The sequence below is a fragment of the Fonsecaea multimorphosa genome (genome assembly GCF_000836435.1).
Source record: "Fonsecaea multimorphosa CBS 102226 unplaced genomic scaffold supercont1.15, whole genome shotgun sequence".
In the NCBI taxonomy this organism is placed as follows: domain Eukaryota; kingdom Fungi; phylum Ascomycota; class Eurotiomycetes; order Chaetothyriales; family Herpotrichiellaceae; genus Fonsecaea; species Fonsecaea multimorphosa.
The window spans coordinates 626,239-653,573 of NW_015971649.1; the positions used below are offsets into that span (position 1 = coordinate 626,239).

At 52.9% G+C, this 27,335-nt stretch overlaps 8 protein-coding genes across 8 annotated transcripts; 3 read left to right on the top strand and 5 right to left on the bottom strand.

The window, feature by feature from the left end:
• Nucleotides 1–82: 82 nt before the first annotated feature.
• Nucleotides 83–1,974, bottom strand: Z520_07583 (5-aminolevulinate synthase, mitochondrial; the record flags this gene model as incomplete). The annotated part of the gene is made up of 2 exons (XM_016778080.1): nt 83–1,596; nt 1,653–1,974. 2 exons carry the CDS (start codon nt 1,972–1,974, stop codon nt 83–85), a joined length of 1,836 nt encoding a protein of 611 aa, XP_016630986.1.
• Nucleotides 1,975–2,892: 918 nt separating this feature from the next.
• On the bottom strand, nt 2,893–5,162 carry Z520_07584 (uncharacterized protein; the record flags this gene model as incomplete). The annotated part of the gene is made up of 7 exons (XM_016778081.1): nt 2,893–2,964; nt 3,037–3,748; nt 3,813–4,539; nt 4,595–4,679; nt 4,731–4,804; nt 4,854–5,009; nt 5,087–5,162. The coding sequence occupies 7 exons, from the start codon at nt 5,160–5,162 to the stop codon at nt 2,893–2,895; spliced, it is 1,902 nt and encodes a 633-aa protein (XP_016630987.1).
• Nucleotides 5,163–7,253: 2,091 nt separating this feature from the next.
• Nucleotides 7,254–9,710, bottom strand: Z520_07585 (uncharacterized protein; the record flags this gene model as incomplete). Its single annotated transcript, XM_016778082.1, has 1 exon — nt 7,254–9,710. One exon carries the CDS (start codon nt 9,708–9,710, stop codon nt 7,254–7,256), a length of 2,457 nt encoding a protein of 818 aa, XP_016630988.1.
• Nucleotides 9,711–10,429: 719 nt separating this feature from the next.
• Nucleotides 10,430–12,203, bottom strand: Z520_07586 (uncharacterized protein; the record flags this gene model as incomplete). Its single annotated transcript, XM_016778083.1, has 2 exons — nt 10,430–10,735; nt 10,788–12,203. 2 exons carry the CDS (start codon nt 12,201–12,203, stop codon nt 10,430–10,432), a joined length of 1,722 nt encoding a protein of 573 aa, XP_016630989.1.
• A 798-nt stretch (nt 12,204–13,001) lies between these two features.
• On the bottom strand, nt 13,002–14,422 carry Z520_07587 (uncharacterized protein; the record flags this gene model as incomplete). Its single annotated transcript, XM_016778084.1, has 3 exons — nt 13,002–13,426; nt 13,480–13,795; nt 13,844–14,422. 3 exons carry the CDS (start codon nt 14,420–14,422, stop codon nt 13,002–13,004), a joined length of 1,320 nt encoding a protein of 439 aa, XP_016630990.1.
• Nucleotides 14,423–15,230: 808 nt separating this feature from the next.
• On the top strand, nt 15,231–15,753 carry Z520_07588 (uncharacterized protein; the record flags this gene model as incomplete). Its single annotated transcript, XM_016778085.1, has 2 exons — nt 15,231–15,429; nt 15,527–15,753. 2 exons carry the CDS (start codon nt 15,231–15,233, stop codon nt 15,751–15,753), a joined length of 426 nt encoding a protein of 141 aa, XP_016630991.1.
• A 1,086-nt stretch (nt 15,754–16,839) lies between these two features.
• Z520_07589 (uncharacterized protein) lies at nt 16,840–22,195 on the top strand (the record flags this gene model as incomplete). The annotated part of the gene is made up of 2 exons (XM_016778086.1): nt 16,840–21,159; nt 21,206–22,195. 2 exons carry the CDS (start codon nt 16,840–16,842, stop codon nt 22,193–22,195), a joined length of 5,310 nt encoding a protein of 1,769 aa, XP_016630992.1.
• A 664-nt stretch (nt 22,196–22,859) lies between these two features.
• Z520_07590 (uncharacterized protein) lies at nt 22,860–26,297 on the top strand (the record flags this gene model as incomplete). Its single annotated transcript, XM_016778087.1, has 1 exon — nt 22,860–26,297. The coding sequence occupies one exon, from the start codon at nt 22,860–22,862 to the stop codon at nt 26,295–26,297; it is 3,438 nt and encodes a 1,145-aa protein (XP_016630993.1).
• Nucleotides 26,298–27,335: the final 1,038 nt, after the last annotated feature.

Sequence of the window (27,335 nt, forward strand, 5' to 3'; positions counted from 1 at the left end):
CCTCTGGTCATATGAAAATCCCCCTGTCATACGGCGAGCACTTGTCTGTCTCCCGTCTTGGAACGGCACAAACAGAGAAAGCTCAAGCCGCAGCAGCCGCAATAGGCAGAACTCTTTGCTCGGCGGCCTCCTCAATCAGGGGCTCGGCGACAAGAGATTGCGCGGCATTCTCAAGCTGCGCATCGGTCCACAAGGACTGCACCGGCTCTGCATCCTTGACGCCCACGCCCACAAACCCGCCTTGCGCCTCCCAGTCTTTGACGCGCTTGATGTTCAAGCGGTTCCAGACATTCTCCAGCGCGTCGACGAGCTCGGCACGTAGCTCGGAAGTATGTCCTGGCGTGGGCGTGATGCGGAGTCTCTCCTCACCACGCGGAACGGTAGGGTAGTTGATGGATTGGACATAGATGTCGTAGTCGGTAAGCAGCATATCAGAGGCTTTCTTTGCGGTTTCAGCGTCACCGACCAAGAGCGGCACAATGTGAGATGGATTTGGGATCACGGGGATGCCTCGCGCGGTGAGATCCTCTTTGAGGGCACGCGTGTGAAGTTGCTGCAGGCGACGATCTCCTTGGTAGACAGCTTGATATTCAATCGCTGCACGGGCCCCGGCCATGGTCGCGGGTGGGAGAGAGGTGGTGAAGATGAAGCCTGGTGCAAGGGAACGGATGGTGTCGACCAAAGAGGCAGAGCCGGCAATGTATCCACCAACACAGCCATATGCTTTCCCTAAAGTTCCCGTGATGATGTCGATTCGATCCATCACGGTACCTTTCTGGGATTCCTTGGTTCTATTTGGGTCGGCGTAGACATCATAATCGAGGTGTTCAGCGACACCGGCACCTCTTGGCCCATACATTCCAACAGCATGGACTTCATCCAGGAATGTGATGGCACCGTACTTATCCGCGAGATCGCAGATGGCTTCAATGGGGGCAATGGAACCACACATACTATAAACAGATTCAAAAGCGATGATTTTTGGTTGCTCCGGCGGGAGGCTCGCGAGTTTTGTCTCCAAATCAACCAGGTCGTTATGCTTGAAGACCATTTTCTTCGCACCAGAGTGACGAATACCTTGGATCATGGAGGCGTGGTTCATGCTGTCACTCAGAATCACACAGTCGGGCAATTTGCTGCCCAGGGTTGCCAAGGTGGCATCATTGGCGACGTAACAAGAGGAGAAAACCAGAGCGCCTTCCTTGCCGTGGAGATCAGCGAGAGTCTTTTCGAGTTCCACGGCATGTTTGTTGTGGCCCGAGATGTTTCTAGTCCCTCCGGCGCCAGCTCCGTACATGTCGAGCGTTTCGTGCATAGTCTTCAGGACATGTTTGTTGCGACCCATGCCGAGGTAGTCGTTGGAACACCAGACCGTGACACGCTCGTCTTTGGCAGCCATGTGAGCACGAGGGAACTCCTTGGCAAGGCGGTTGATGTTGTTGAAGTAGCGGTACGATTTGTCCTTGTGCTTCTTGTCGAGCTCATTGTTGTAGAAACCTTCATAGTCGAAACGTGGGGCGGGCGGCGCACTGGGTCTGGGGCCAGCATAGGTCTCCGGTTTCTTGGCCACCTTCTTGACAGTCTGGGGAGGCGGAGCTGGAGACTGGTTAGTATCGGAGACAACAAGAGATGATGTGATGGGTGGTGCATACCTGTCTGAGGAGGCCGGAAGACATTGGTGTCCACGCTAGCCTTCTTTTCAGCTGAGGTGTGCAGTTTCTTCTCCAGCAGAGACTTGACCACACCGGCGCCGGCGGCGACATTGCCATAGCTGCGACGAGTGTTGATGCGGGCGCTCTGGACGGCCAGAGCCTTGTTCATGACAGGGCATCGTCGGGCAATGAACTGTAGGTTCGTGATGGTGCCGCCACCGGGGGATTGGCGGGTCGAGGTGGACAAAGTGCGCAGGGTTGCGGGGGAGGTTTTCTTCAAGAACGGACAGACGCCCTTGGATTGGTGCAGGAGGGCCTCCATGGTCAGGACGCAACGCAGGGAATATCGAGGGTTGTCGAGAAGGGAGTGAGAGGTAGAAAGTGGGAGAAGCAAAGAACAAGTAGGAGGATGGGAGAGGATGGAGGTGCTGGAGTAATATTTGCTCGGTACTAGGTAGTGTTGGCACCCAGTTGGTGGAACTTGGTGGTAGACTGGTAGTAAGAATATGAGAATATGGGGTCAAAGGGCAGAGGCTGAGTCAAGACATGAAGCCGGGAGCTGCGGCAGGCTTCGCCAGGTGGCCATTCAGCCATTCACAGGCCGTGCATTAATTAGCATCGATCTCGCCCTTTATTACCCGTTGCAGCCATCCTGCCATTTCGGCCATTTCGGCCATTTCAGCCAGTTCCCCATTTCCGCTGCCCCTGCAGAATCTTTCTACCGAAAACCAAACTGCCAGGCCCAGGCACTGATCTTGACTCGTCCCCGCGGAATCAGCCCTCTCCCTCCCTCTGCTACTCTTGGCAGGCGACATCGGAAGGATATTTCATGCTCACACGTACGACAGACTTCTAGTGAGATACCAAGGAAGATACTTAGTGGGAAGGAAACAGCTGCAGGGCGAAAAGACTCTGGAATAGTACTCGGTACTGAGTAGTCTGAAAAGTAAACGAGCAGGCTTAGTAACGGTGAGACGAACAGGGTGAGAACGAGGTTGGAGGGAGCTACTTAAATCAAGCAAGGTTAGCAAGCCCTCCGCCTCGTTCTCCATGGGCTATCCACGACATCGAGCCCAGTCGACCGACATATCTTTCGGATACCTGCAGTGTACCTGCTGGAGACCAGCAATGAGCTTACCAATGCGCCAGTCTCTCACGCCCTGGACACCCCCTGCCCATCTGCTTCGGCTCAGGCTGAGCTGCGAGGCTTCCAAGAAACCCTGTTGCTCCACAAAGATCTCTAAGACTGAATCTCTGCTGCCTTCGCGCCCTTGACCATTCTAATACGACCCTCCAATCTCGGTGCAATGGCCTGAAGCACAAGGTTAGTGTTTAGAGCCTGTAGTATAGAACTGATTCAACATGGCCAACACCTCGTACTTACCCTGGTCCAATCAACCTGAAACTCGCCTTCGTCCATAGGATCGACACACGGCGCCTCATGACGCACTCCTGCCAGACGACGCCATTTCCGCGTCACCTTCCTGGCAATCAGAGATTCCTGTTCGCTCAGCCGATCCGAATGACTTCGCACGCGGTGGTTGCTTTCATCTTCCGAGTCATCCAGGGGCGTTGTCGTTCCTGTCTTACTGTGTATTCGCTTCATCGGATTTTCGTCCACGTTGTCGAGATTCGGCTCCACCACCGGGTGCGTTTCGTGCAAATCCTCGTGGATGGCATTCCAATGCCGACTCAAGCTTTTGCCCCAATGCTTCCACTTGCCGATGATTTTCAAAGACATGAAGTACTGCCGAAGCATCATGCTTATCAAGATGCCGTTCTCTTCAGAAACAATTTCTTCCGCCTCGCCCCCTTCCGATTCAACCAGTAAAGAGTCATACCCGTCTTTGCCTCTGCCCATGTATCCTCGTGTGACCAGGACGTATTTTCTTTCCAGGTTGAGTGGCTCACCGCCAATCCTGGTCCACTGTATTCGGTGGTTCGGCGGCAGGGATGGATCGAATTCGAAAGTAATATTGGAGACTTGAGGGAAACGACCTTCAAGAGCAGGGTATGCACCCACCGAGTTTTCGAGAGCGGCGAGCAAGGCAGCTCCTGTGACTCGGATGACGATGGTCGGGTCTTCGAATGGGAAACTTGACATGGACCATCAGCAGGCGGTTCAAGATGACCCAAAGGAATGGCCGCTCAAAGACTTACCAATTCATGATGTCTTTCAGTTTCAGAACTCCTGGCGGATATATTTGATCTCCACGAATGGTGCCAGATGCCATGAGACAGCAATCGCCATTATAGTGAACCCGCATCAGATCGCAAACAAAGTTGCCGATATTCGACTCCTTCAGGCGCACTGTGGTAAATCTCGCATCGAGTGGAGCAGCAGTATATCCTAGCGGCTTTTCCAGTTTGTCTTTCAGGGACGCCGTCAGCTCGTCGACAACTTGTTTCATCTTTCCATCTTCCGCGATATCTGACACGATATCCCGTCGGACAATATGGAAATCCCATCCTTTGTCGCTACCGCGCCGCCGTCGTGCTTCGATATAGCTAAGTTGCTTGAAGTCGCTGCCTGACCGCAGAACATGAGTTCCGTTGATCAGCGAATGTTGGTAATAATGGTCGTGCCCTCCAAGCACTAGGTCTATCAGGCCTTCTGGGGTCTTTTCCGCGAGTTTGTTGTCATTCGGCTCTCGTTGGTGGGTTAGCGCAATAATGATCTCCGCGCCTTGTTCCCGCAACTTTGGTACCAGTTCTTTGGCTGTTGCGGATGCTGATTTGTAGATCAAGTTGGGAGGTAAAGAGTTGATAGTATCCAACCATTCACGCTCGACGAGACCAATAACTCCGATCTTGATGCCATTGGATGAGGTTAGGATGATGGTCTTCAATGCATTGCCGAGAGGAACATCCGGGCCATGTTGTGGATCTGTAGGAAATCCTCAGTATTCGTTTGCAGTCCGTCCAGATTATATAACGCGAACCCAAGACGTTGGCCAGCAACCAAGGAAATGTGCATTGTTGCGCAAGACTTCGAAACTGTTTGACGCCGAAGTCGAGATCGTGGTTCTGGGCCAGAGATCAGTTGAGTGGCTGGCGGCTTTTAGGTACATAACGCACACCAACACAGGCAACCTGAGTTCCTATCATATTCAACACAGGTACCATATGACTCCCTGTCATCGTCAGTGACACTGCTCGCGTGATCAACTTGGGATGGGTGGACTCTGCCTTTCGTGACACTGCTCTCCAAGCTGGGATTAAAGGCATCTCCAGAGAACAGCGTGACCAAGCCTGGCTGACCTGAAAACCGTTCATCATCTCGGTAGTAGTTGCAGACAGTCTGGAAGCGGGTGACGCCGCCGACGGGCTCCCTCGAGAAGGCATCGAGATGATAGACTAGATGTTGAGGGTGTTACTATCGATTTGATCCAAGGGGGAAACATCGCAATCTCTAATGAAAAGGCTGGTCATACCGTCGTTGAAGTGTAAGAGTCGCAGATCCGGTGGGGTGGATGTATCGCCAGCGGTGTATGTAACCGCTTCTTCCATTCTTCTCTACGTCATCCGAGCCCAGATGGTCGTTCAGGACTAGCGGAGAAGTAGAATGCGAAGGGTGTAGAAGCGCTTCGAGACGATGTGAAGAACAGGAAGCGGTTCGAAAAGCCTCAGCATTCGGAAGCAGTGGGAGGACAAGGATCATATCAAGGGCGACAACTAAGAAAAGGGATCGGCGCGAGGATCAAATATGTACTCGGTAGTGTAAGGCGATATCTAAATTGGGTCTTTTGCACCGACGAGGCTTACATAATGTGAGTATGCTCCCGTGAGCCTCACTCAGCCTTGTCCCCAGCGTGCATATATCGTTGTTTCTTGGGTGACATCTTGAAAACGGCAGCGGTGAATGGCGGAGAGAGATGGGTATCAAGCACTCCGTGTGCGGGTGGAGGGAGTCAGTAATGTCTTATCGAGAGCGCGTCGACATCCCTGGCTAGGCATATAGTAGTACGACCCAGACGGAGTAATTCACAGTTGGTAAGCGTCATGATTGTGACACATTGGGTTCTTTCGATTCCATTGGCATATCGAACAGCCGTTGGGCAAAGACACAAACCCCCGGAAGTGCGGCCTGAGTATGACATGAGACCTTTCAGGACCGACTGCGAGTATTTTGCCACGGCTCTTTGCTTTGCAGAAGGAATTTTTGATGGAGCTAAGCGTGGGTATTAGATAGACCAATGGAAGAACAGGCTCGTACATGTAGATAGCTGGTAGATAGCTGGTAGATACCTAGGTACATGTGGTCAGGGGCACAGAACTCCGGCAAGGCTGCCGCCGCCCCTGCCGAGAACTTGAACAAGGATCGTCATCACTAGCCGGCACGCGCTTTTCCCCACGGCCACTGGACGCCTCGAAAAGTCCTTCCTCTTTGCCTCCAGGTCTCAAGGTCAGTATCCAGATTCTCATGTCCTCGCGAACCGACGGCGTCAGAGAGATGCGGTTCTGACGTACCCGCAGGCAGGATTTCTCGATGCCGAAACAAAACCTCTTCACTACCAAGCTAAACCCACGTCGAGGGGACCCCCCAAACGTCACACGCGAGCCGTGAAACAGGGTTCACGCAGCCCCCAAAATGCTGCCAGTTCCCGACCACCTGCGGAAGTCGTGTTTTGATGTTTGGCCCGGTGACGCTTTCAAGAACAGAGATCGAAGAGATATCCCGCCTTTTGTTAACGGCCTATGTTTCCTTTGTCGATGAAGATACGACTTCCACCCTCGTTTTCCAAGAAATGCTCCGTCTCTCCCATTTTTTCCACACGCAACTTAGAAACCACCCCCTTTCTAAGCGACGCCAAAATCTCCCTCTTTCGCCAAGATGTGTGCGATTCTGGTGCCGCGGGAACGGTGCTTGTTGTGAAAGAAGAATTTGAGAAGAAAAAAATTTGAAAAAGAGAATCATGGGCAGGAGGAAAACATGGGTTCCTTTCGTATCCACGACACAGCTGAGGCAATGAAGACAATATGCACTGTCCGAGGCGAACAAGTCGGTCAATAAACTTGTTTACACGTGGTGTAGGCGTTTGCGGCAGGTCCTGCTGGGGAGCCTTTCTGTTCTTTGGCCAACGCAGCACCAGCCCGTTCGCCTACCTACAGCTGATGAGGACACGCTCCAAAAAAAAGTAGTTTTCAATCTGAGCCTCACTTTTTGCGCAGCAATGCGGGTTGTGGTCGTGGTACGCGGACTCGATTCCCAGAAACTCTTCATCTGCTTTCGACTTCTGGGTCTACCAGGAGAAGATGTTAACGGGACTGTGTTCGTTTTGAATGATGACTGGAAATCCCAACGGGGGTGAGGTGGGAGGCAGGGCGGAGCTGCGTGGAGCGAGAATCAAAAGACCCGATGAAGACCAAAGTCCAATAAGCCAAATTTGAGACAGCCGAAGGGAGCGTGCATCCGTATTCAAGACGGTCACCTGTACTGCTGGCTATCAGAGCAAACATAAGAGAGCTTATCTGAGGGTTTCAAATCTTGTTCCGTCCGCCCCGTTTACGCTCTGGCAAATGGAAATGGTCAAAAGTTGAGATTGAGATTGAGACATCGAACGACCGGGCATGTACAGCAATTCCTTTCCATCAATGAACCTAGCTTGCCTCGTCGGCGACTTTGACCCCAGGACACAACCTCAAACATTGCAAGAGATCGTCGACCTTGACCCTTGCAAAAGCCTGGCTCACATCTTCCAGTCCGATTCCGATCAACACGTCGTCGCCCAAATATCCCGTCCCCAACTGCGACATGTATTCGACATCATCATCCTCCTCTTCCTGATTTGCCGCTGCAGAATGAGGCCTCCACGCCCATGCCAGACTTGGTGTGTAAGTGAAGTAAGCTTGACTTTTGACAAAGTCATCGTCCTCTTGTTCAGCCTCATTCCCATACAGCTCTTCATCGCCCCTTCTAACCACCCTCCCTCCCTTCTTTTCATGTAGTACATGCTCCTTGGTCGCATTCCATCCTTTTTCCTTGGGCTGATGGGGCCAGTTTTCCTCCTCCGTCCACGGCCCGGCCTTCTCGTTCCTCATCAACAACGGGAACCGACTCACCCCTAACATCTGGAACGGCTCCCTCCCTTCCCACACAACCACATATCGCTCATACCGTAACGGCAAATCCAACTCGTTGCTGAACTTTCGATGCATGATTGCAAAGTGGACAGAGCGACCAATAGTCACGGCGGTGCCATTGGCGCTCGCGCTCTCGTCATCCTTGCAAGCAGAATCACCACTCCTCGCCTGTGCCCTTGTGCAGAGGATCAATCGTAGCGAGTTGGAGCCTTGGTGCCAGTGGCCGCTGTTGCCAAGGGAGTCTGTAAAGTGTCCTTCCTTCTCGGAGAAGCAGGGCTTCTCGAGGGCCGAGGTGAGGTTTGGCGTGGTGAAGCCGTTGCCGGTGAGTTTGGCAAAGGTGCGTCCTCTTCCCTTCTTATCGGTCTGTCTTCTTTCTTCTGTCCACCTTCGGGAGGAGCTTGTGTGGTGGAGTGTTGTTGAGAAAGCTGCAGTATGGTTCGTGGCATTATTGGTGGCAAGGCGGAGAAGGGCGTTGGTGGTGGCATTATTCAATCCGAGTCTTGCCAGCATCTCCATCTCGTTTTTGAACCCTTCTTCCTCTTCCGCCTCTCCTGTGCCCTGCTGGCTGATCAGGTTATACTGGACGTACGCCTCACCGGCACTCGGAAACCAGAGCATCCAATTCTTCTCCACACGCGCCCGGCTTTCCCTGGGGTTTCGTGTGATCTCGGTGAGATGGGGGTAACTCATCAAAGGCTTCACGCCGAGAGATCCTCTGTGGACGGTACCTCTGCGCGCTTGATCCTCTTCTGTCTGCAACCCGGTTTCCGTATCCCTCGCTTTCACCTTTGCTCCATCGATCGCCTGGTGGTGGTTGTGGTGCTCACGATCCAAAACACCCTCGAGTTCCGGGTAAACCTTTCTCAAATCCACGATCCAGAGCCCGACGCACCCGTAGCGACTGGCGCTATTCACCAGGATCAGAGGCTCCCCTTTCCCGCTCCAAAAGACTCTAGGGTCGTGGAAGCCCGGGATGTCGGGAAACGCGAGCCACGAGTCGGTACAGTTCTCCGCCGGGGTTGGGGGGATGTTGATCTTTCGTGGGGTTGTCAGGCAGCGTAGGCCGCCGTGCGCGCCGAGTCGGGAATCAGAGAGGTCAAAGGAGGAGCAGGGGCTGGTGTCTGGCCCGGGGGATAGAGCTTGTTGGGATCGAGGCTGCCGTTGCCGTCTTTCGAGGCGTTGTGGGGCAGCAGGATCAGCGTCGGCGGGACCACCTGCAAGATGAAGAAGGGCAGTTGAAGTAGCGTTATTGCTGCTGCGTTCCAGCGGGAAGGATCTCGAGACTGAATGCGGTAACGGTGAAGACTGCTGAAGAGGAGGATGACAGATATCCGCCAAACAGATGTGCGACTCCTGATGGAATCCCGTCGTGACGAGGCGGGAGACGAGGACATATTTCACGCGCCCGGACCAGTGTGGGAGGGCGATGATGGCCGGGTTGAAGAAGCGCGTTTTTGTTTCCTTTCCTTGTGTATCTGCGTCATCGTTGGAGCTCTTCTCGGAGCTGCTCTCACTTCGCTCCCGATGTTCTGGTGCATGTGGAGGAGATACGAGACTGATATTGTACAGCACGTTCGGTAAGCGGATATGTGATGTATACGGATTCGGCGCCAGGGGGCAGTGCGTGAACTGCATGATCAGAGAGTTTGCCATTGGTAGGGGCATGTCCTGCGGCTTTGAGACCACGGGAGAGAACAGGTGCGGATGCGTGCTGGCATTGACGACGACGACTTGAGCCGCGTAGCTCTGCAAAACCCCTTGGAGTCCCTCCGAGAGCGCAGTCCGTGATGACTTGGACGTCCAGCGCATGAACCCGCGCTGTGACAGAAGGAGGATAAAGATGAGGACCGCAAGCAGCGTGACCACGATCAACGTCAGCGTCAGTGTCAGCGTCGGTGCCGATCTCCAGGTAAGATATCGACGGACTCGACCTCGACCTCGACCTCCAGGTAAAGGGGTGGCGAAGACCATCATGGTTGCGATGCGTGGAAGACTACCTGAACCTGCGGAGACTGTTCTGCCCGACTCGGAAAAGAGGAGGGAGGAAAAAAGGAAGAAGGGACCTCGATCACGTCTAGCAATATGTAATGAAGGACGATGATGGTCACATAACTCAAAGGTAGGGGTAGTGAAGTGAAGGACACCTGGGCACCTCTAACCACCTGCAATTACACGTTCATCTTCTTTTCCTTTCGATCCTCTGCACTTGGGTACAGTGTCGTCACTCTCTCTTTGGCATTTGCTTGTGGTCCTCTGCGGCAACTGTCAACTGACAATGATAATTCCCACCTCCCCCCATGCCATAGCAATCTATACAAGGTGTCCCGTGGGATGAAGGAAGAGAAAAGAGACGTCACGCGTGGAAGTCTTGTCCACCATGGATTGACCGCCATATTTGCACTTGCCAAGGCTATCTGACAGCCTCGCCGTTCTGTCAATCAAAGATCCTCTTCCCAAAATATACTGAGTACCAACATACCTCCCTAGGTAGGTGTGGCTCCTCCTCTGAGAGAGCACGCTATTATAGACCGTAATCTATACCATTCCACAAAGAAAGACCGTCTGCAGGCCCCCTGCTTTACCATTGCTCATTTTACATACCTTCATTAAACGCCATCGCTGGGTTGAATACACCCTAACATCCACCGTCGAATATACCTCCACACCGTACTTGAGTTGAGGATTCGGCGTTTTCAATCATCGTCATCATCTTCCGATTTGTCAGAACCGTCATCGTTTTCTTCATCTCCGTTCTCCGAATCCCACCCCTCGGCTTCCAAGCTGGGTGATCGAATGCCGAAGCTTAGCAGGAAACCGATGAATGAGACACCACCAAAGATACCGAAAGCAAGGGCTTCTCCTTTGGGGTGGACTCGAGTGGCCAGTGAGAAGAGACCACCAGAAACGAAGGGGCCAACCGCTCGACCTGCGGCCGACAGAGTCTGCGCAAGGCCATTAAGGGTTCCCAGAACAGAGTGATTAGGAGCCGAATTAGTGATCTGCATATGTGGTCAGCGGAACTATTCACCTTGGCCGTGCAGAAAGACTCACCAACAGCAGAGCGCTAGTCAGACCACCAACCGCCGCGACAGTCTTGATAAGAAGCACAACGCAAATCTCTAGCCATAGCCATGCCGCACCACGTGTACCCACATTTCCATCGGCGTCGTCTTTGTATCCGACCCAAGGCATCAAGACGTAGGCAATCACAAACCCAGCCAAACCAGTTCTGTAAGCCCATCTGTTCCCCATCATATCCCGTAACTTTCCGAAAATACCGATCTGGAAAAGAATGGTCACCACTCCGGCAAAGGCGAGCGACAGGCCGATCTCTTCTGGGTCGAGGTTTCGGCCGGTGGGTGGTGATGCTTGAGCGAAAATGGGATATAGTGAGTTGAAAGAAATGTTGGATAGTTGGAAAATGAGGTATGTCACAAGGAGAAGAATGGTGTCTCGGTTGAGCACGTCTTTCCTCTTCAATTCGTCCGAAGCGGGGAAGAATCCTGGGTTTTCCACGCCGCCATCCGTATCTTCGTCGTCCGAAACCTCGGCAAGCCCATTTTCGTGGGTTGGACTTTGATGGCTCTTTCCCTTTCGTCGCAGGTAATGAGGTCTGCTGGAAGAGGTGAATTGCCAAAGCCATGTAAAGATGTTCCGTACTCTGGACCCTAGAGGTTGGAGATACTGTGCCTCTTCCAAGCTCTCCTCCAGGAAAATAGACGTAAGAACGAAGTCTATCAAGAGGATTGCTGCGGAAAGGAGGTTCGGTGTAAGGTAAGGGTACGGGTTCGGCTTTGAATGGTCGAAAGGATTCTTGGGAAACACCAACACACCACCGATGACGGGGCCGGTGATACCTCCAAGACCATAGATGACAGGGAGATAGGTGAAAGCGCGGGATTGATTGCTTCGGTCGGTGATCTCACCAAGGCAGGTAGAGACAACACCTTGGTTCCCATTCAACAGCCCCATCAATGCTTGAACCGCAATGGCTTGTGGCAGTGTCTTCACAAACCCAAACGCCACGAAACAAGCCGCCGTAAATATTGTGCCCATCAATATCACCGGTTTTCTTCCAATGTGATCGGACAGCCATCCCCAAAAGAAGTTTGTCGCCAGCTGCGCGAGCGCGAAGGCAGAAGCTATCAACCCCACGTACACGCCCACCTGTCCTGGTTTCACTTCGGGGAACGTCGAGGCCATCGCAGGCAAGTAGGGGCTGATAGAATTGAGTGCTGTCTGCTCGCACAGAGCTATAACGGCCAAGATAGCCATCTGTTTCTTTGGCAGCGGCGTGTTGTGGTGGTGGTTGCTGTCTTGTCCATTGTGCAGGTCGTGGCTGGAAGAGTTGGAAGAATCGGACAGCGGTCGCCCTCGAGACTTGGGAGGTGAGATGCCGCCAAATGTCTGGTAGTGAGGAGTCGAAGACTTGCGACGGAGAAGAGGCCCATGATCCGAGGGCTTCATGGTTGTGGATCAAGCATTCATCAGGATGGCGAGGGTTGCCTGGGTGGAGTGCGAGAGCAAGAGGGGCGCTCAGGAAGAGGACGAGGTACAGACAGAATTCGATGGCCGAGCACAAAACAGACAGTGCCTGCTTGCAACAATCTTTCGACAATGGAACAAGATGACAGCCCCAAGATTGACCTCTAGCAACGAGGTTGGCGGGTTGTGAGCTGCAGTCTAGACTTTTTGATGGCGAACGAACGAAAGATGGGAAAAGAAAGACTGCGCCTGGCGGCCAATGCGGAACCTCGAAATTCAAATGACGTACTCGGTACATGCAACTCGGCAAATGCCACTACGCTGTACTCGGTACTACCTAGGTACATACTAGGCAGTACTAGTACATAGGGAGCTACTTGCTAGGTACCTATGGGTACCTAGGTAGTAGTGACCATTCGCCAATGCGCCCGCTGACGAACGACTAATTATTAGGTAGGTACTAGTAGTTGAGAGGGCACAAACACCTAGCTCGCGCAGCCACATTCAGTCCTTTTCTTCCTTCCATGCTAGCTTGCTCGAGAGCCTCCGGGTTATTGTGCCCATCTGCCTCGTAGAAAAGCATCTGCATCTTGCTATCCTCGACATTCCGTTCTCGCAACCAAGACTATGACAAGTGGCTTTCCCAATGGCTCCTTGCCGCAGTCCAGGGACACATTGTGTCATATAAAACTATCAGCGGATTTGATAGGGCAACCAGATGGCCTGAGCCTTGACATGAAGCTCAAGATTGCTCTCCTTCAACCCTTGTGTCCACTTGGCTCAATCCGTTCCCGTTACAGCAACCTGTTCCACGTGCGATGAGACTGCTCCGTTCTTCACTCCGCTTCCTTGACTCCCGTTCGTCGCGTCGCTGGTGTTATAGTGTTGAGTGAAATCGTACCGAAGTGCCATTGGTGACCGCATGAACTCTCGCTGGGCTTCCACGTCGCCTTCAATGTCCTTGAGCATCTTCAAGAACGAGTCGTTCTCAAGAGCCTTATCTGGGTCTTGATCAAATAGTCGCTTGATGTTATCCGTGGAAATGGGATCCGTGACAGTCTGGTATCTTTGGCGCCGCATCTCCGAGTATTTGTCGAGGATACTTTCATCCGCCTTCCCCTCGTAGACACCAATCATGCAGTCATACAGGCCCCCAATATCCACGAGACCACCGGTCAGTCCGAGACCGCCAAAAGGGTTGCAGACTATGTTAAAGCGTCAGAATCACAGTGCACACACAGCGACTTGTTAGACTTACTGTGTGCTGCATCTGCAGCGAGCATAAACCGGCCAACTCGCATCTTCTCCACCAAGCGCTGGTGAATCTTGTACGGGCTGATCGCCGCAAGGTCATATTCTCCTGGTTTGGGGTGACCGGGCAACATGGCCTCGTATTTCATGGGTTGTCGTGCAATGAGCTCTTCTCGAGTGAGTCCAGAGATCTCTCCATAGCTGACACGCCACCAGCCGCTGCCATCGGCATTCTTGGTGAGACGGGCGACCATATGCCAGTGCTCGGGGTGGATGAAGAAATTGGCATCGTCATATCCAAACTTTTCGAAGGGGTAGGCCACCTAGACGCGAATGAGAAACGGCATTGACAGATAAACTCAATGACTTACATTGGTCGCCACGATCTGTTTGTCCCAGGTATAACCGGGGAAATCCTTCGCTCCGTACAGCTTTCTTCTGACTATGCTCGACGCACCATCACAGCCCACGATGTACGTTGCCTCGAGGCGTTTCTGGCCCTCTGGGGTTTCCACATCCACCCATGCCTTGTCATCATCCTGACCGATGTCCACAACTTTGTGGTTGAAGAATACTTTCAAAGTGGGTTGCTGAATGGCGTGTTTGTAGAGCAATCGATCTAGTTGGGCCAATGGCAGGCACGCCAGCCGATCTGGATCGTCGTGCATGAGACTGCAATCGAAACCGGCGAGATAGGTACCGTCAAGTTTTCTCCAACATGTCCTTACCGGATCAAATCCTTCCTTTCGCACGTCATCAATGACTCCTGCACGCCGTAACTCATAGGCAGCTGGAGGGCCATAATACGCCGCACGAGGAGAGTCGTCCAATTCACCAGCAGCTTCCAGGATATGGACGGTGACACCTTTCTTAGCCAGCATCAGGCCCAGAAGCAGGCCTGACGGACCGGCACCGACAATAATTGTCCATGGTTTGTCAGAGGATGCCATTTCGATGCCGTATGTCGAAAGCTGTAAGAACACGCGAGAGGGGTATAAAAACTCCAAGTAAAAGACAATAAGTAACAAGTGGACGATATTTTGGAAATTTCTAGTGTGTTTTTGGTCTTATATTTGGCAAGGCAGTGAAGCCCCGCGATCTTTCTCCATGTGCGTGCCATCAATATCACGAGATGCAACACCATCTTGAACCCATGCCGAAGATTATGGGGGCTTCTCCGGATGTGGAGAGGGCCACGAGCATCTCGCTGGTGGGCAATAGGCTGCGCTCGCCAGGAGGAGGTGGGGCAGTGGTTTGGTGAGATTGTCCCTCTGCAAGTCGGATGGAACGAAGAGGATGGTAGAATCTTGGGCCTTGTTGCTTCTCGGTAGTTATGCCGTAGGGTTGGCGTACTGAAGAGAGCATCTGGTGATGAACTCGCGATAGGGCAACGGATTGTCTGGGTATGTGTATCTCGACTGCGGGCGTTGAACTCCCCCTCACTACGAGTTACTCCAACATGCAGCCTTGCTCACTCGTCCAAATCCCAGGCGCAGCCATCGTCGTAGCCCCGCATTAGAGGCGTCCAAGGGTGATCAGAGGTCAGTACGGTTATCGAGGGGTTGTCGAGATTGTGTCTGATCAGTCACAACTTCAATACACTTCACTGAGGTTAGTGGGGCTTATCCGGGCGACCTCGGTCTTGCGTTTGTCGTCCTTTTCACCCCAGAATTGTCCTTAACACCTTTTCGTCAACCTTGCTGAGATTCGCAAACCGTACGAGGTACCGAGTGTATTGGACCCGATCCGCCCGCAGCAATGTCGAATGCACAGGAGAATAGCGTGGCCGAAGCCCACAAGATCTTCTACGACCAGGGTTTTAAGATCCGAACCGAAGTTGCTGGCTCCGAACATGTCCAACGCTCTCTTCAGAACAACTCGACCGATTTTGCTCGGCCGATGCAAGACCTCGCTACGGAGGTGGGATGGGGAATGATCTGGGCCCGGCCGGGACTTGGTGAATCCCTCTCCCCTTCTTACAAGTCTGTTTCATATCTGGGAGGGCTCTTGTGATGGTATTCCCTCAAGATTGAAAGGCTAACGTTGAGATGCAGAGCGCAAGACCAGGAGCTTGCTAAATATCGCCATGCTCTGTGCTTTGAACCGAATGACTGAGCTAGCTGTGCATGTCAGAGGGGCGGTTCACAACGGGGCGAGCGAGGTGGAGATTCGAGAGGTTCTGATGCAGGTTGCGATCTATTGTGGGTTTCCAGCAGGTCTCGAAGGGGTACGGGTAGCCGAAGGAGTATTGAAGACCATGCGAGAACAGAAGGAGTCTTGACTTGGATTGAAGGAACTGAAAGAGCATCAATTGTGAGTTCCACAGAAGGGGGAGGCGAGTGCTGCACATGTGTGATTCGGGCGTGAAAGGGAAGCTGAGGATTTCCAGCATCACCTCATCACCATACAGGTACGAGGTACTAAGTACTTGTGTGAAGCCCAGGTCAGGCAGGCCTGCATCTTTGGACTGGGTCATTGTCGCAGGAAGATGAATTCTTTTGGCCACGAGAACCAACCTTAGCCTTTGTGGGACATCATTGATATTACTATACAAGAGCGAAAAGAAAAGCGCAGCTGAAATGGCATCCAATTTACAAAGGAACAATTTAAATGTCGCAGGATCTGTTTTGGCAGACCATTGAGGTTCCTGAAAATATGCAGCAGGAGGAGCAGTACCGCACCTCGCTCCTACAAAGTACAGTCAGAAGGGGGCCAGTTTGGCGTTCTCATGGGGCGCCAGGCACCAATCAGCCTTGAGAGGGCACTACTTTAGAGGCCACGCAGAGACCAGTCCCCCATTCGGTCCCAAACGGTGCCTACGGAGGCCCTGCAGGTGGGCGAAGGGCGATGGGTGCTGGGCGATGCGCTTGTGAAGGCTCCTCGGTAGCCTTATTCCCCGATGCTAACTAAAGTCAAGTCAAGTCCTTTCCCGCTGACAGCCAGCACACTACGCCACACCCTCTGCGAGACTGCGACATTGGCCTGGCTGGCAGCATTCAACTGCATCTGTCCATTCAATTTTGTGCAAATGGATTATACGCTCCTCATCTCGGTATTATTTACATCTTAGCGCTCATTGTAGTGTCGCCCTGATATTGGGCTCATCCTCCGAACACCTTGCCTCGTTAGGTACCTATTGCACATTCGTTCGTGGCCAAACCCTCCCTAACCTCAGGCTGCCTTGCGATCTCAGCACCTCCAAAACCGTCACCGACGACTCGCGCAGCACATCACAAAACTCCCGCAGAGTGATTCGTGCTGTTGGCATTTGAGGCACCTCGAATATGCCCAGCGACATCCCGAGCCGCCTCTGCGTTGACTCCGCCCTCTCGCCTCCCGATCGCATAGTCCATCCGTTGCGCTGACCATGGCCAGCTACCAACAAAATGGGCAGCCTTACTACCCGTCGAGCAACCACCCTTCGTCCGGCCAGAACAGTGGCCATGTCCCCTACGGCTCACAATCCATATATCCTCCCAGACCTCTCGAGCGTTCGTCCAGCTTCGACGCCGGAGACGACGAAAGGTACTTCGATGGAGAAGAGCAGCCGCGGGGAGGACAGAGACACAATTCGTATGTTCCGCCGCCCACAGGAGCGGCAGCGAGCCCTCCAGTGAATAGAACTATGTCGGCGAGCGTCCAATCTTCGGTCACGATGCCATTCCGGACAAACACTCAGCATGCGCCATTGAGCGGGTATCAGCATCAATATCAGGCTGCGGCGTCCGCTCACGCACCTTACAATCCCGCTCAATATCACCAACAGCAGCAACAACAGGCCTCTTACAATCCACAACTCTATGCAGCCCCCCAGTCCGTCCATCCTACAAGCACCTATCAGCCGTATGTTCCAGCTGCGTATGGCGACCAGAACCTTGCTCGTCGCACCTCTGTCTACAACAGCTACGGGTCCTACGATGCGAATTCTCAGTATAATTACACTTCATCCCAGCAAGCCCCGCCGCCTCCTCGGTCTGAAGCAGTCACATTCCCCAATCCACAAGCCTACGGTGCGTACCAGCACGACATATCCCAGCAGTACCCTGCCCAACATTACGGCGCCTCATCGACGTACTCTGCCCCGGCTCCTGTGCCCCCACCGCATGGAAGGACGGCAAGTATACCAGAAGAGGCATATCCCTACCCTACTGGCTCGTCGGCAACATACCCAAACTCAACTCTGACCGCCTATTCGTCTCCTGATATAAATCGCAATTCGTCGTTCGCGAGCCGCATGAGCAATCAATCTGCGTCGCCTCAACCTACCCTCCCTACGCCGCCGAGCAGACAGCCTTCTAACAGGTCCCCTCAGCGTACGAGTACACTCGACCGTCATCCTCAAGGCAGATCGCTCCCAGGTCTCCCGTCGGAGCCGGAGTCGGAAAACGACTATTTCAATGCTACAGACTCGCGGCATAGCGGAGCTCGCAACACTGCTTCAACAGGCTACGACGATTTGATGCAAGACCTTGACGAGGCGATAGGTGAGACCTCCAGGCATACAAGGTCAGGTAGCGACTTCAGACATCGCAATTCACGGGACTCACGACAAGATGCTATCTTCCAACAACCATCGCCCAGACCCCAGCTTTCCCCAGACGAGGCGCCAACGCATCTCAATGGGAATATCGCCTCCACTGGAGACGCCTACATCAACTATGGAGCCTTTACGGACGACAGTGACGCTGAGGCTGCTGCCGGGCTGGCAGCAATGCAAGCCTTGGACGAACAAGAAAGGGCAGAGGATGCGCGCCGGCGTAGTGGGTCGGCCACCCTCTTTCCAAGCCAGCCACGTGCGGACGAAGCGGCTGCGAGACTTTCTTCCCAAGAGCAAAGCAGTGACAGTGATTACGCAGGCTACGGTGACTTAAGTCTTGCTGGTGGGGGATATGCGCCTGACATGGCTTATGGCGAATCTGTCATGTCCAACTATGCGGCTGCTGCAACAGCCATGCCCCAAAGCGAGCTATATGGACGATTGAACACGAGAATGAGTTCAGTACGCAGCTCTGGTGTGTCCTCGGAGGGAAGGGAGTCGCAGACAAGCGGATTTGAGTCGATCCCGCCACTTGAAAGCGTCCATCCCTTCTCTTCCACGCACAATGTTGCTCGAGTGGACACTGGGGGCACGGGCGGACTGACAGAACCCAGTCCACACCCCAGGCGATTGAGCTACGAAGACGGAGACGAATCAACCATGATTGAGGCAGAAACTGGCCGGACTTCGGCAAGCTCAAGTCCATCACGAGAAGAAATGCCGGACCTGTTCTTCCATCCTGGTATGAGCCAGCAGCGTCCACTTCCGCCTCCTCCTTCGCTCTCAGACTCGGCGATTCGAATACCGCATCTGATGCCTGCTGGCACATACACTCAACAAAGCCGATTCTCCCAGTACACTGATCCAAATTCACGCGTGTATCCCTCTGCCCCAGATGCTTACTCCAGCACACTCCTTAGCCCGGCGAGCGTTCCTCGATCTACTTCGCTGTCCAGTGCACGGAGTGCTCCTAGGGCCGAACAAGTTAACCGCTCGAAAACAGATGCAGACCGTCAGAGGCTTCTGCGGCAGCAGGGGAGGCCGATGTCTGACCTTTATGACATTGCCAGTCCACAGTCTGCGGTCGCACTGGATCTTCCATCAATTCCACGGAAGCGATACAACCCATCCAAGCTGACGACTGATCAATTCAAGAAATGTTCGGAACCTTGGGCGTTAAGTTCGATTCTGGCGTGGATCAGGGAGCTGGCTGAGGAAGAAGTCGATTTGAAAGAGAACAATATTGTTGAAGGCATTGTTGCGCTTTTTATGAATAAGGTGCCAACAATGTACATCACAGAGGCTGAATCTTTGGGAGAACGGGTCGTTAAGGAAATGTTGGACGCCAACGCTCTTGTCAGAGAAGAGGAATGGGTCAAGTTCGGTCCTGGGACGATGTCTGGCGTTCTATATCAGCTGACAGGCACCGGATGTTACTCTTCGAAATTGCATCTGTACCATACCCGTGGGCGATGTTACTCTTACCACTGCATGCGGACTCTCAAGAAACTCGATCTCGACAGCCTGCCAGTTGAGAAGAAGTCTGAAGATTGGGCTACATTCTACAAGCTCAAGAAAGAGGATGTCGAGACACACGACAAGAAAGAGATTGAACGCCAAAACGTCCTCCACGAAATTGTCACAAGTGAAGACCTTTACATCAGCCAATTGGATGTACTCAGAATCCTGTATCGAGATCGGCTTTCCGGCGCGCAACCGCCTATCATACCTACCAAAAAACTGCCGACTTTTCTGAGGGAGGTGTTTGGTGGCGTGGACAAGGTCAAGAAAGTCAACCAAGACTTCCTCCTGGGTCAGCTCAAATACCGGCAGACTGAGCAAGGGCCCTGGATTGTCGGCTTCAGCGACATCTTCCGCGAATGGATTCGTAAAGCTAGGCCCGTATATGTGGAGTACGCTTCGAACTTTCCTCGAGCGGATTACCTCATGCGGCGCGAAGCCGAACGAAATATCCCCTTCAAAAACTTCCTTGACCAAGCTCGGGAAGACAAACGGTCGAACAGACTAGGATGGGACAATTACTTGAAGGCCCCAATAACCAGGCTGCAGCGGTATAGCCTGTTACTTTCTACTGTCCAAAAGAACATGTTGAAAGACTCCGAGGAGAAGGCCAACTTGGCCTTTGCTCTGGATGAGATTCGAGCGGCCACTTTCGAATGCGATTCCAAGTTTGCGGAAATGACCAAGAAGATGGAGTTGATCGAAATGCAAACCAAACTGAGGCTTCGACCACCAATGGAGAAGGAAGTTGAACTGAACCTCGATCATCTAGGGAGAGAAATCATCTTCCGGGGCGAGTTGCAGCGTGCTGGAGGTAAAGGCTTTCAATGGGTCGATACGCACGCTATCCTTTTCGATCACTACCTGGTCCTGGCGAAGCCTCTCAGTCGTGATCGCAGGGAGGGATATTACGACGTCTCCAAAGTCCCGATACCGATGGATTTGCTCGTCCTTGAGAGCTCCAACGACCCGGCAGTTGTGAAGTCCTCGATGAAGGGGATCGGAGCGGTCACCACAACTGTCGCACCCCGTGGCCAAGTAACCCCTGATAACCGGCTTACGAGAGCGCAGTCTACTGCCAGCGGCGGCACTCCAGGTCCATTGACACATACAAATACCAATCTTTCGATAGGATCTGGCAATGCAAGCCAGAGCATGGTGCCCATCACTACACTGGAGTCGGGCAGTTCCAAAGAGGAGAAGATCATGTACCCTTTCCGGGTCAAGCATCTTGGCAAGACGGAAACGTACACGCTCTACGCGCCTAGTGCCCAAAATCGGCAGGACTGGTGCGAGGCTATCATTCAAGCGAAAACGAGGCATGCTGAGGCATTGTATTCTCAAAATGCCGAACCGTTCAAGCTGCGAGTATTGGCGGACACAGCATTTGGCTATGAGGGCCTTACGTACCCCGCGAAGCGGATTCTGATCAAGGGAACCCCCTTGGACAGGGCCATTCGAGAAGCCGAGAAGAAATTTGAAGGCCAGGGCCGACCGGCACCGGTCTGCCGAGCTCCTGTTAACTGTGCCACTGTGTTCAATCAGCCATACGGTCGGCTTATGTGCGCCATTGGGACCGACTACGGTGTGTACATCTCCGAGTATCAAAATTCTCGGGGTTGGGTCAGGGTGAGTCTATTGGGCGGTGATGTTGAACTCGACTAACATTTTCTAGGCTATTCAAATGCAACGGGTGACTCAAATCGCCGTACTAGAAGAGTTCAACCTCTTTTTGCTCATTTCAGACAAGGCTCTTATTGCCTACCATCTCGACGTTGTTTGTCCACCCACGGGCAATCCAGTTGCGCAAAATGACTCAAGCCGAAAAGCTCCACAGAAGTTGTCCGGCTCCAAGGATATCGGCTTCTTCGTGACGGGCAGGATGAAAGAGCGGACACTGGTGTTCTACAAGAAAAGGGATGGCATAGCGTCGACCTTCAAGGTCCTCGAACCTGTCCTTCAAAAGAGCACCACTAGCCGGTCGCGTTTCCTGCCATCAGCGTCTCGGCGTGGGCAGACGGAATTCTTCCGGGAATATGACGAGTTTTATATTCCCGCGGAATGCTATGGATTGAATTTGTTCCAGTCAAGCTTGGCAATATCGACAGCAAGAGGAGTGGAAGTATTGACACTGGAGAAGAAGCAAACCTGGAGTGTGCCGAATCTGCGAAGCGAACAGCCAGAGACACAAGCCCATCTCAGTTCTATTGCGACTCGGATCAAAGACCTTAAACCTCTGGGGATGTTTAGGCTTGGAGAAGCGGAATTCTTGGTCACTTTCGAAGAATGTGCAGTCTATGTTAACAAACATGGAGACATTTCGAGGGGCGTGGTGATGGAATTCGTTGGTCGAGCGAAAGCAGCATGTCTTTACAACCAGTATCTGATCTTGGTTGATAACGACTTTGTGGAGATACGCGACGCTCAAAACGGTCGGCTGAAGCAAGTGATTGCAGGGAAAGACATCAAATTGCTCGACGACGGCGGCGGCGGCTCAGGAGCAGCTCAAACGCAGACCCAAGCTATGTTAGGAGGAGGAATCAATGGACTCGGCCTCAAGAACTTTGCAAATGCACCGCGGACGCCGAAGATAGTCCTGCAACATCCAGAGTACGAAAAGAGTCACGTCGTCGTCGAATTGCTGTTGACTAGCGACGCGGCCTGAGATCAGGAGTGGCGCTTCTTGGGTATCGGGGTTCAGGCAAGGGCCATGTTCTACCTTATTGTGCAGTAACGATGATCTGGAGGTTTCAGGGTGTTTGCAGGAGGGCGGACCGGGGACGCGAAGTTCATGACTGAATGAAACACGAGTCCTGGTCATTTGGCGCTGCTGTTGGTCATGAGTGAGAATGGACTTTCCCCTGGGGTATATGATAGTGGAAGATATGGATTGGCAGATCTTGCATATAACTAATTATGCTAGAGAAATGATTCTCGATACTGGTCATTGCGATGAGAGACCTCTTGAACTGTCTGTCTTTTAGGCATCACCTATTTAATGCCTCTCTGGTATGTATGTAGATGGTCGGGTCCCGGTAATTAAGGCTGGCATACGCTTTCGGAGAGAGACTGGATGCCAAGCGGGCTCCTGGCTTCTGGCCCCGGCGTCTTCCTGGAACAAGCCATCAGGATGCTTTCTGATGGCCACCACAGACATGTATCTTCGAATTGAGGTGCTCCAGGACTTCTAGAGAGCCCACGTCCGCTTCTCCAGCAGAATATGACGCGCAGACCGTGACAGGCGCTGTCACCACACGCGGAAAGCGACCTCGTCCCAACCCATCCGAGTCTCTCGCTGACAGCCAGCCTGTGCCTGCCTCGTCTGCGCCATGTTGAGCTCGTTCGTGCAGAAGTTTATTGAACAGTCCTCCTTGTCTCCGGCCAACGACAACCGCCCGTCTAAGGCTGCCCTTTTTCGAGACCAGTTCAGACTTCCAGCCGGTCAAAACCCCTTGCATGAGATTACCGCTGAACTATACCTGCCTCTCCCCTCGACCCCAGCGGGAGGCCCTATCACCTCCGGAGAGAAGACGAGGGAAAATGGCAACAAATACCTGGGCGAACTACACTTGAGTGAACACTTTCTGTGCTTCTCGACCATCCGAACCAGTTTCCTGCCCTCGGCAAACTATGCAACATCCACCTCCTTCACAGGCCCGACGCAAGGTGCGGGTCCCGGGGGCCATGGCTTTACTCTGCCCTTGTGCTCGATACGAAGAGTCGAGAGGTTGAATAGTCATCAAGACAAGTTCTCGCTCGCCCTCACCACCTTTGAGTCGATCCAGAAACCCTCGACCGAGAAGACGCAGGCGGTACAGCCTCCTCCCCGCAAGCTCATCCTTACCCTTGACGGCAGTCGTATCGCCTGTGAACGCTTCTGTGATGGTCTGAAGAAGGGTTTGAGAGAGGGCATGAAAGAGGTGGACAATCTGCGACTTGTAGTCTCTCAATGCTACTCTGAATACCTTCTGGACCCCGCTCGGCTCAAGGCCAAAGAGCAGGGAACCACGCCGCCTGATCCGCCCGATACTGGACTGGGCATGCTGTTTAAATACCCGGGAGACGCCAGGAAACTCAGGGACCGGAGTAAGATCAGACTCTGGGGCGAGTACATGCGAGAAAATGGCCGGAATGCCACGATAGTGCGCCAGCCTACTTTCCACAAACTGATCCGTGTCGGGTTGCCAAACCGGTTGAGAGGTGAGATATGGGAGATATGCTCCGGTTCTTTCTACACGCGGCTGAGGAATCCCAACCTCTACGCCAAAACCCTGGCCAAGTTCACTGGGAAGGAGTCCTTGGCCATCGACGAAATTGAGAAGGATTTGAACCGGAGTTTACCAGAATACCCCGGCTTTCAGAGCGAAGAGGGAATTGGCCGACTTCGACGCGTCCTCACGGCATACAGCTGGACCAATGAAGAGGTCGGCTACTGTCAAGCCATGAACATAGTTGTGGCTGCCCTGCTCATCTACATGTCAGAGTCCCAGGCATTCTTCATACTCGGCGCCTTGTGCGACAGACTGCTTCCCGGATACTACTCGAAGGACATGTATGGCACTCTTTTAGATCAACGTGTCTTCGAAAATCTCGTCGAACGGACAATGCCCATTCTTTGGGAACATCTGGTCAAGTCGGACGTCAACCTATCCGTGGTGTCATTACCCTGGTTTTTGTCATTATACATAAACTCGATGCCCCTTGTGTTTGCTTTCCGGGTGCTGGATGTGTTCTTCCTAGAAGGTCCGAAAGTCCTCTTTCAGATTGGTCTGGCCATTCTCCGTATCAATGGCGAAGAACTACTTGATGTGAGCGATGATGGCTCCTTTATCTCCATACTCAAGAACTACTTTTCACGATTGGACGAGTCAGCCCATCCCCATTCAGAGAACGAAAAGTTGAGGGCGATTACCAAATTCCAGGAACTCATGGTGACGGCTTTCAAGGAGTTTGCGGGCATCACGCACGCCAGTATCGAAGAACTGAGGGACAAACATATCGATGGCGTCAAGGAGGGGCTTGCAACATTTGCCAAACGAACATCAATCCGGAACTTGGGACCAGAAAGCAAGAAGCTCAGCGCCGAGGATCTCAGTGCCATCTATGACAGGTTCTTTGGCGTTTTGGCTGAGCGACAAGAGCGTGCAAAAGCTCGCGAAGCAGAAAGAAGGAAGCAGCAAGATCAGAGAGCGCGGCCCGGTTTGTGGCCGCAACATTCATCTCGCAACAATGACGAACCTGCACGCAATGCCGCACCGCTGCAGACTATGGATTATGACGCCTTCAGAGAGTTCCTGGCCAACACGGCCAAATGGGCGGTAACAGACTCGCCCTCATCACCCAGCAAGGAGATTGCCAGCCCAAACCAAAGCCAGAGGAAACGGAGCAAGACAATGACTCAATGGGGATCAGGACCTGAACCCGCCGACCACGATTTTATGCAACGCTTATACGGCAAATGGGACGAATCGCATCAGGGAGAGATGACCCTTCCACAACTGGTCCGAGGTCTGGCCCGTTTCAAAGGCACTACAGACATCATGAATTCCATGAGTTTATTCTTCGATCTCTTTGATGACGAGGGTACGGGCAAAGTCGACCGGGAGGGCATCCTTAGGATGTCTGAATCGCTTTTGTTCCTTTCTCGGCGAGGTTTCGACGGTGCTATAACCCCATCAGACACGAGCAATGGACTGGCTTCTCCGCTCTCTGCTTCAGACTCGAAGGAGGGCCTGAAACTGAGTACCAATGAAAAGTTTCTGGGCAGTGTCAGCGCCTTCATCAGAAGATGTTTCGAATACGCCGATCCAGATGACGCTGTGGGTACAGCAAGCCCGGGGCTCGAAGTGACAACCACCGACAGCCCGAATGAGGAAGAAGACCTCCTTGATTTGACCGAATCACGATCTAATCACAAAGCTGTCGCCTCGCCGCAACCCACAGAGAAAGATCCTCTGTCCGAGACGACACCGCCTCATACGCCCTCGCTCTCGAGTATTCAAGACAATCGTAAATCGTCCTCCTCTCGCGCTGCCTCGCATAACCTCGCCCTCGATCCCAACAAGCCCTTGCATATCACCCTCCCGACCTTCCGCATGGTCATTCTCGCCGATGAACTTCTCGAGCAATTCTTTGAGACGTTCTTCCCCCAATCTTTCCGTCTAGCCGACGTCCCTCCCAATGCCAGCTCCTTGTCGTTGGCGTCAACCACCAATACCCTCTCAGGAAATCTCACCACCTTCACAAACCTAGGCACGCCCGTCAAAAACCTGTTGAACGGCACGCCTTCAAACAAGACTCTACCTGATGTCGGTCGTGCGGGTGGTATTGTGGAACCGGGCTCTCGCGGCCTGCGAGGTGTTTTGGATAACATCGTGAATGACGGCATGAGAATGGCGGCTGAGATGCGAAAACGTATGGACGATGCGCAGAGGGAGTTCGAGCGGAACGCCCGCGAGCAAGGGCACAAACCTTATCGAGACGACGATGATGACGATGAGGATTATGATGACAAGGACACGGGCATCGGGAAAAGGGACCAAGAACTGTTGGAGGGAGCCGAGGTCGCTAGTATCCGAACGGCGACTGGCCTTGGTGGGAGTATGGATGAAGGAAGTGTGAGGAGCCGAGCCGAGAGTTCTGCGACGTTGGGTTCTAAGGGAAGTGGCAGCAGCAGCGGGATGGGAACATTGAGCCGCAAGACCACGGACAGTGGGCATAGTGTGACTATTTTGGATGTCAATGATATGTCTTCAGATTCGAAATGATGGGGGAGTTGGAGCTGGAGCTGGAGCTGGAGCTGAATCGGCAAGGTGTAATGGGCAGGCAGCCAATTGCTAGTTAGGGAGGTTACGATGAACTAGATATCCAGCTATAGTTCAAGTACCCGTGAGCTCACAAGAGGATATTTAAATATTTAGAGGTATTTATTGCCGGACGGCACGGGAATCTGAAACTCTCATCAACATCTCCGATGACATCCATCACATTGTCTCCTCGGGGAAGGTCTATCCCTTTTCACCCTTTTTTTCCCCTTGAAGGGGGTCCTGTGTGTCGTGAGCATCTGTTTTCTCGTACAATGTTGTCCGAATACCTGTAGCTACCTACATGTGTCGATATATACCTACGGTGGTGGTGGTGGAGGAGGTGGTTGGACAGATAGATGAATGGACGAATAAATGGACTGATGGAAGACTTGATCCCGTTTCCAAAGACAATTCTGTCTGCGCTGTCTACAGTAGGCTGGCTGGTGGCTTCTATGGCTGAGGAATCAATATTTGGGAGAGGAACCGGACAATGGACGCGGTACGCGAGTGTATCTATAGAAAGATATAAAGATATAAAATAGGTATCTAGTTTCGATGGAGAGGAAGCAACTGAGAAAGGCTCGTTTCGAAGGGTTGGTTGGGGTGGAATTTCCATGTCGCCTTCCCCTCGCCTTCGAGACCAGGTCCAGCTATATATGTAGGTGCTTCTCAGTGCAAGGGTCATTCTTCTCCCTTCCTGTCCGATACAAAGCATTGTGCTTTGTGACAATTTGGATACGGCACTGGTGATGGGAGCCCAGATCCAGGGATGAAGTTGTATCGTATTCGTTCTGATTTGAGGAGAGTCGCAAGTGAAAAAGATCGCATCTGACTGATCCCATCCTCTCAACTGGAGCCTGCCAGAAAATGCTTATGTATCCAGTCTGCGGCACGGCCCAAGAAGAGTGGAACAGCCCCAGTATCCTTCATGCCCAACACGTTGAAACGCCGAAACGAAACGCCGGAAGCTGGGAACGCGAGAACAATCTGGTTTCTCCT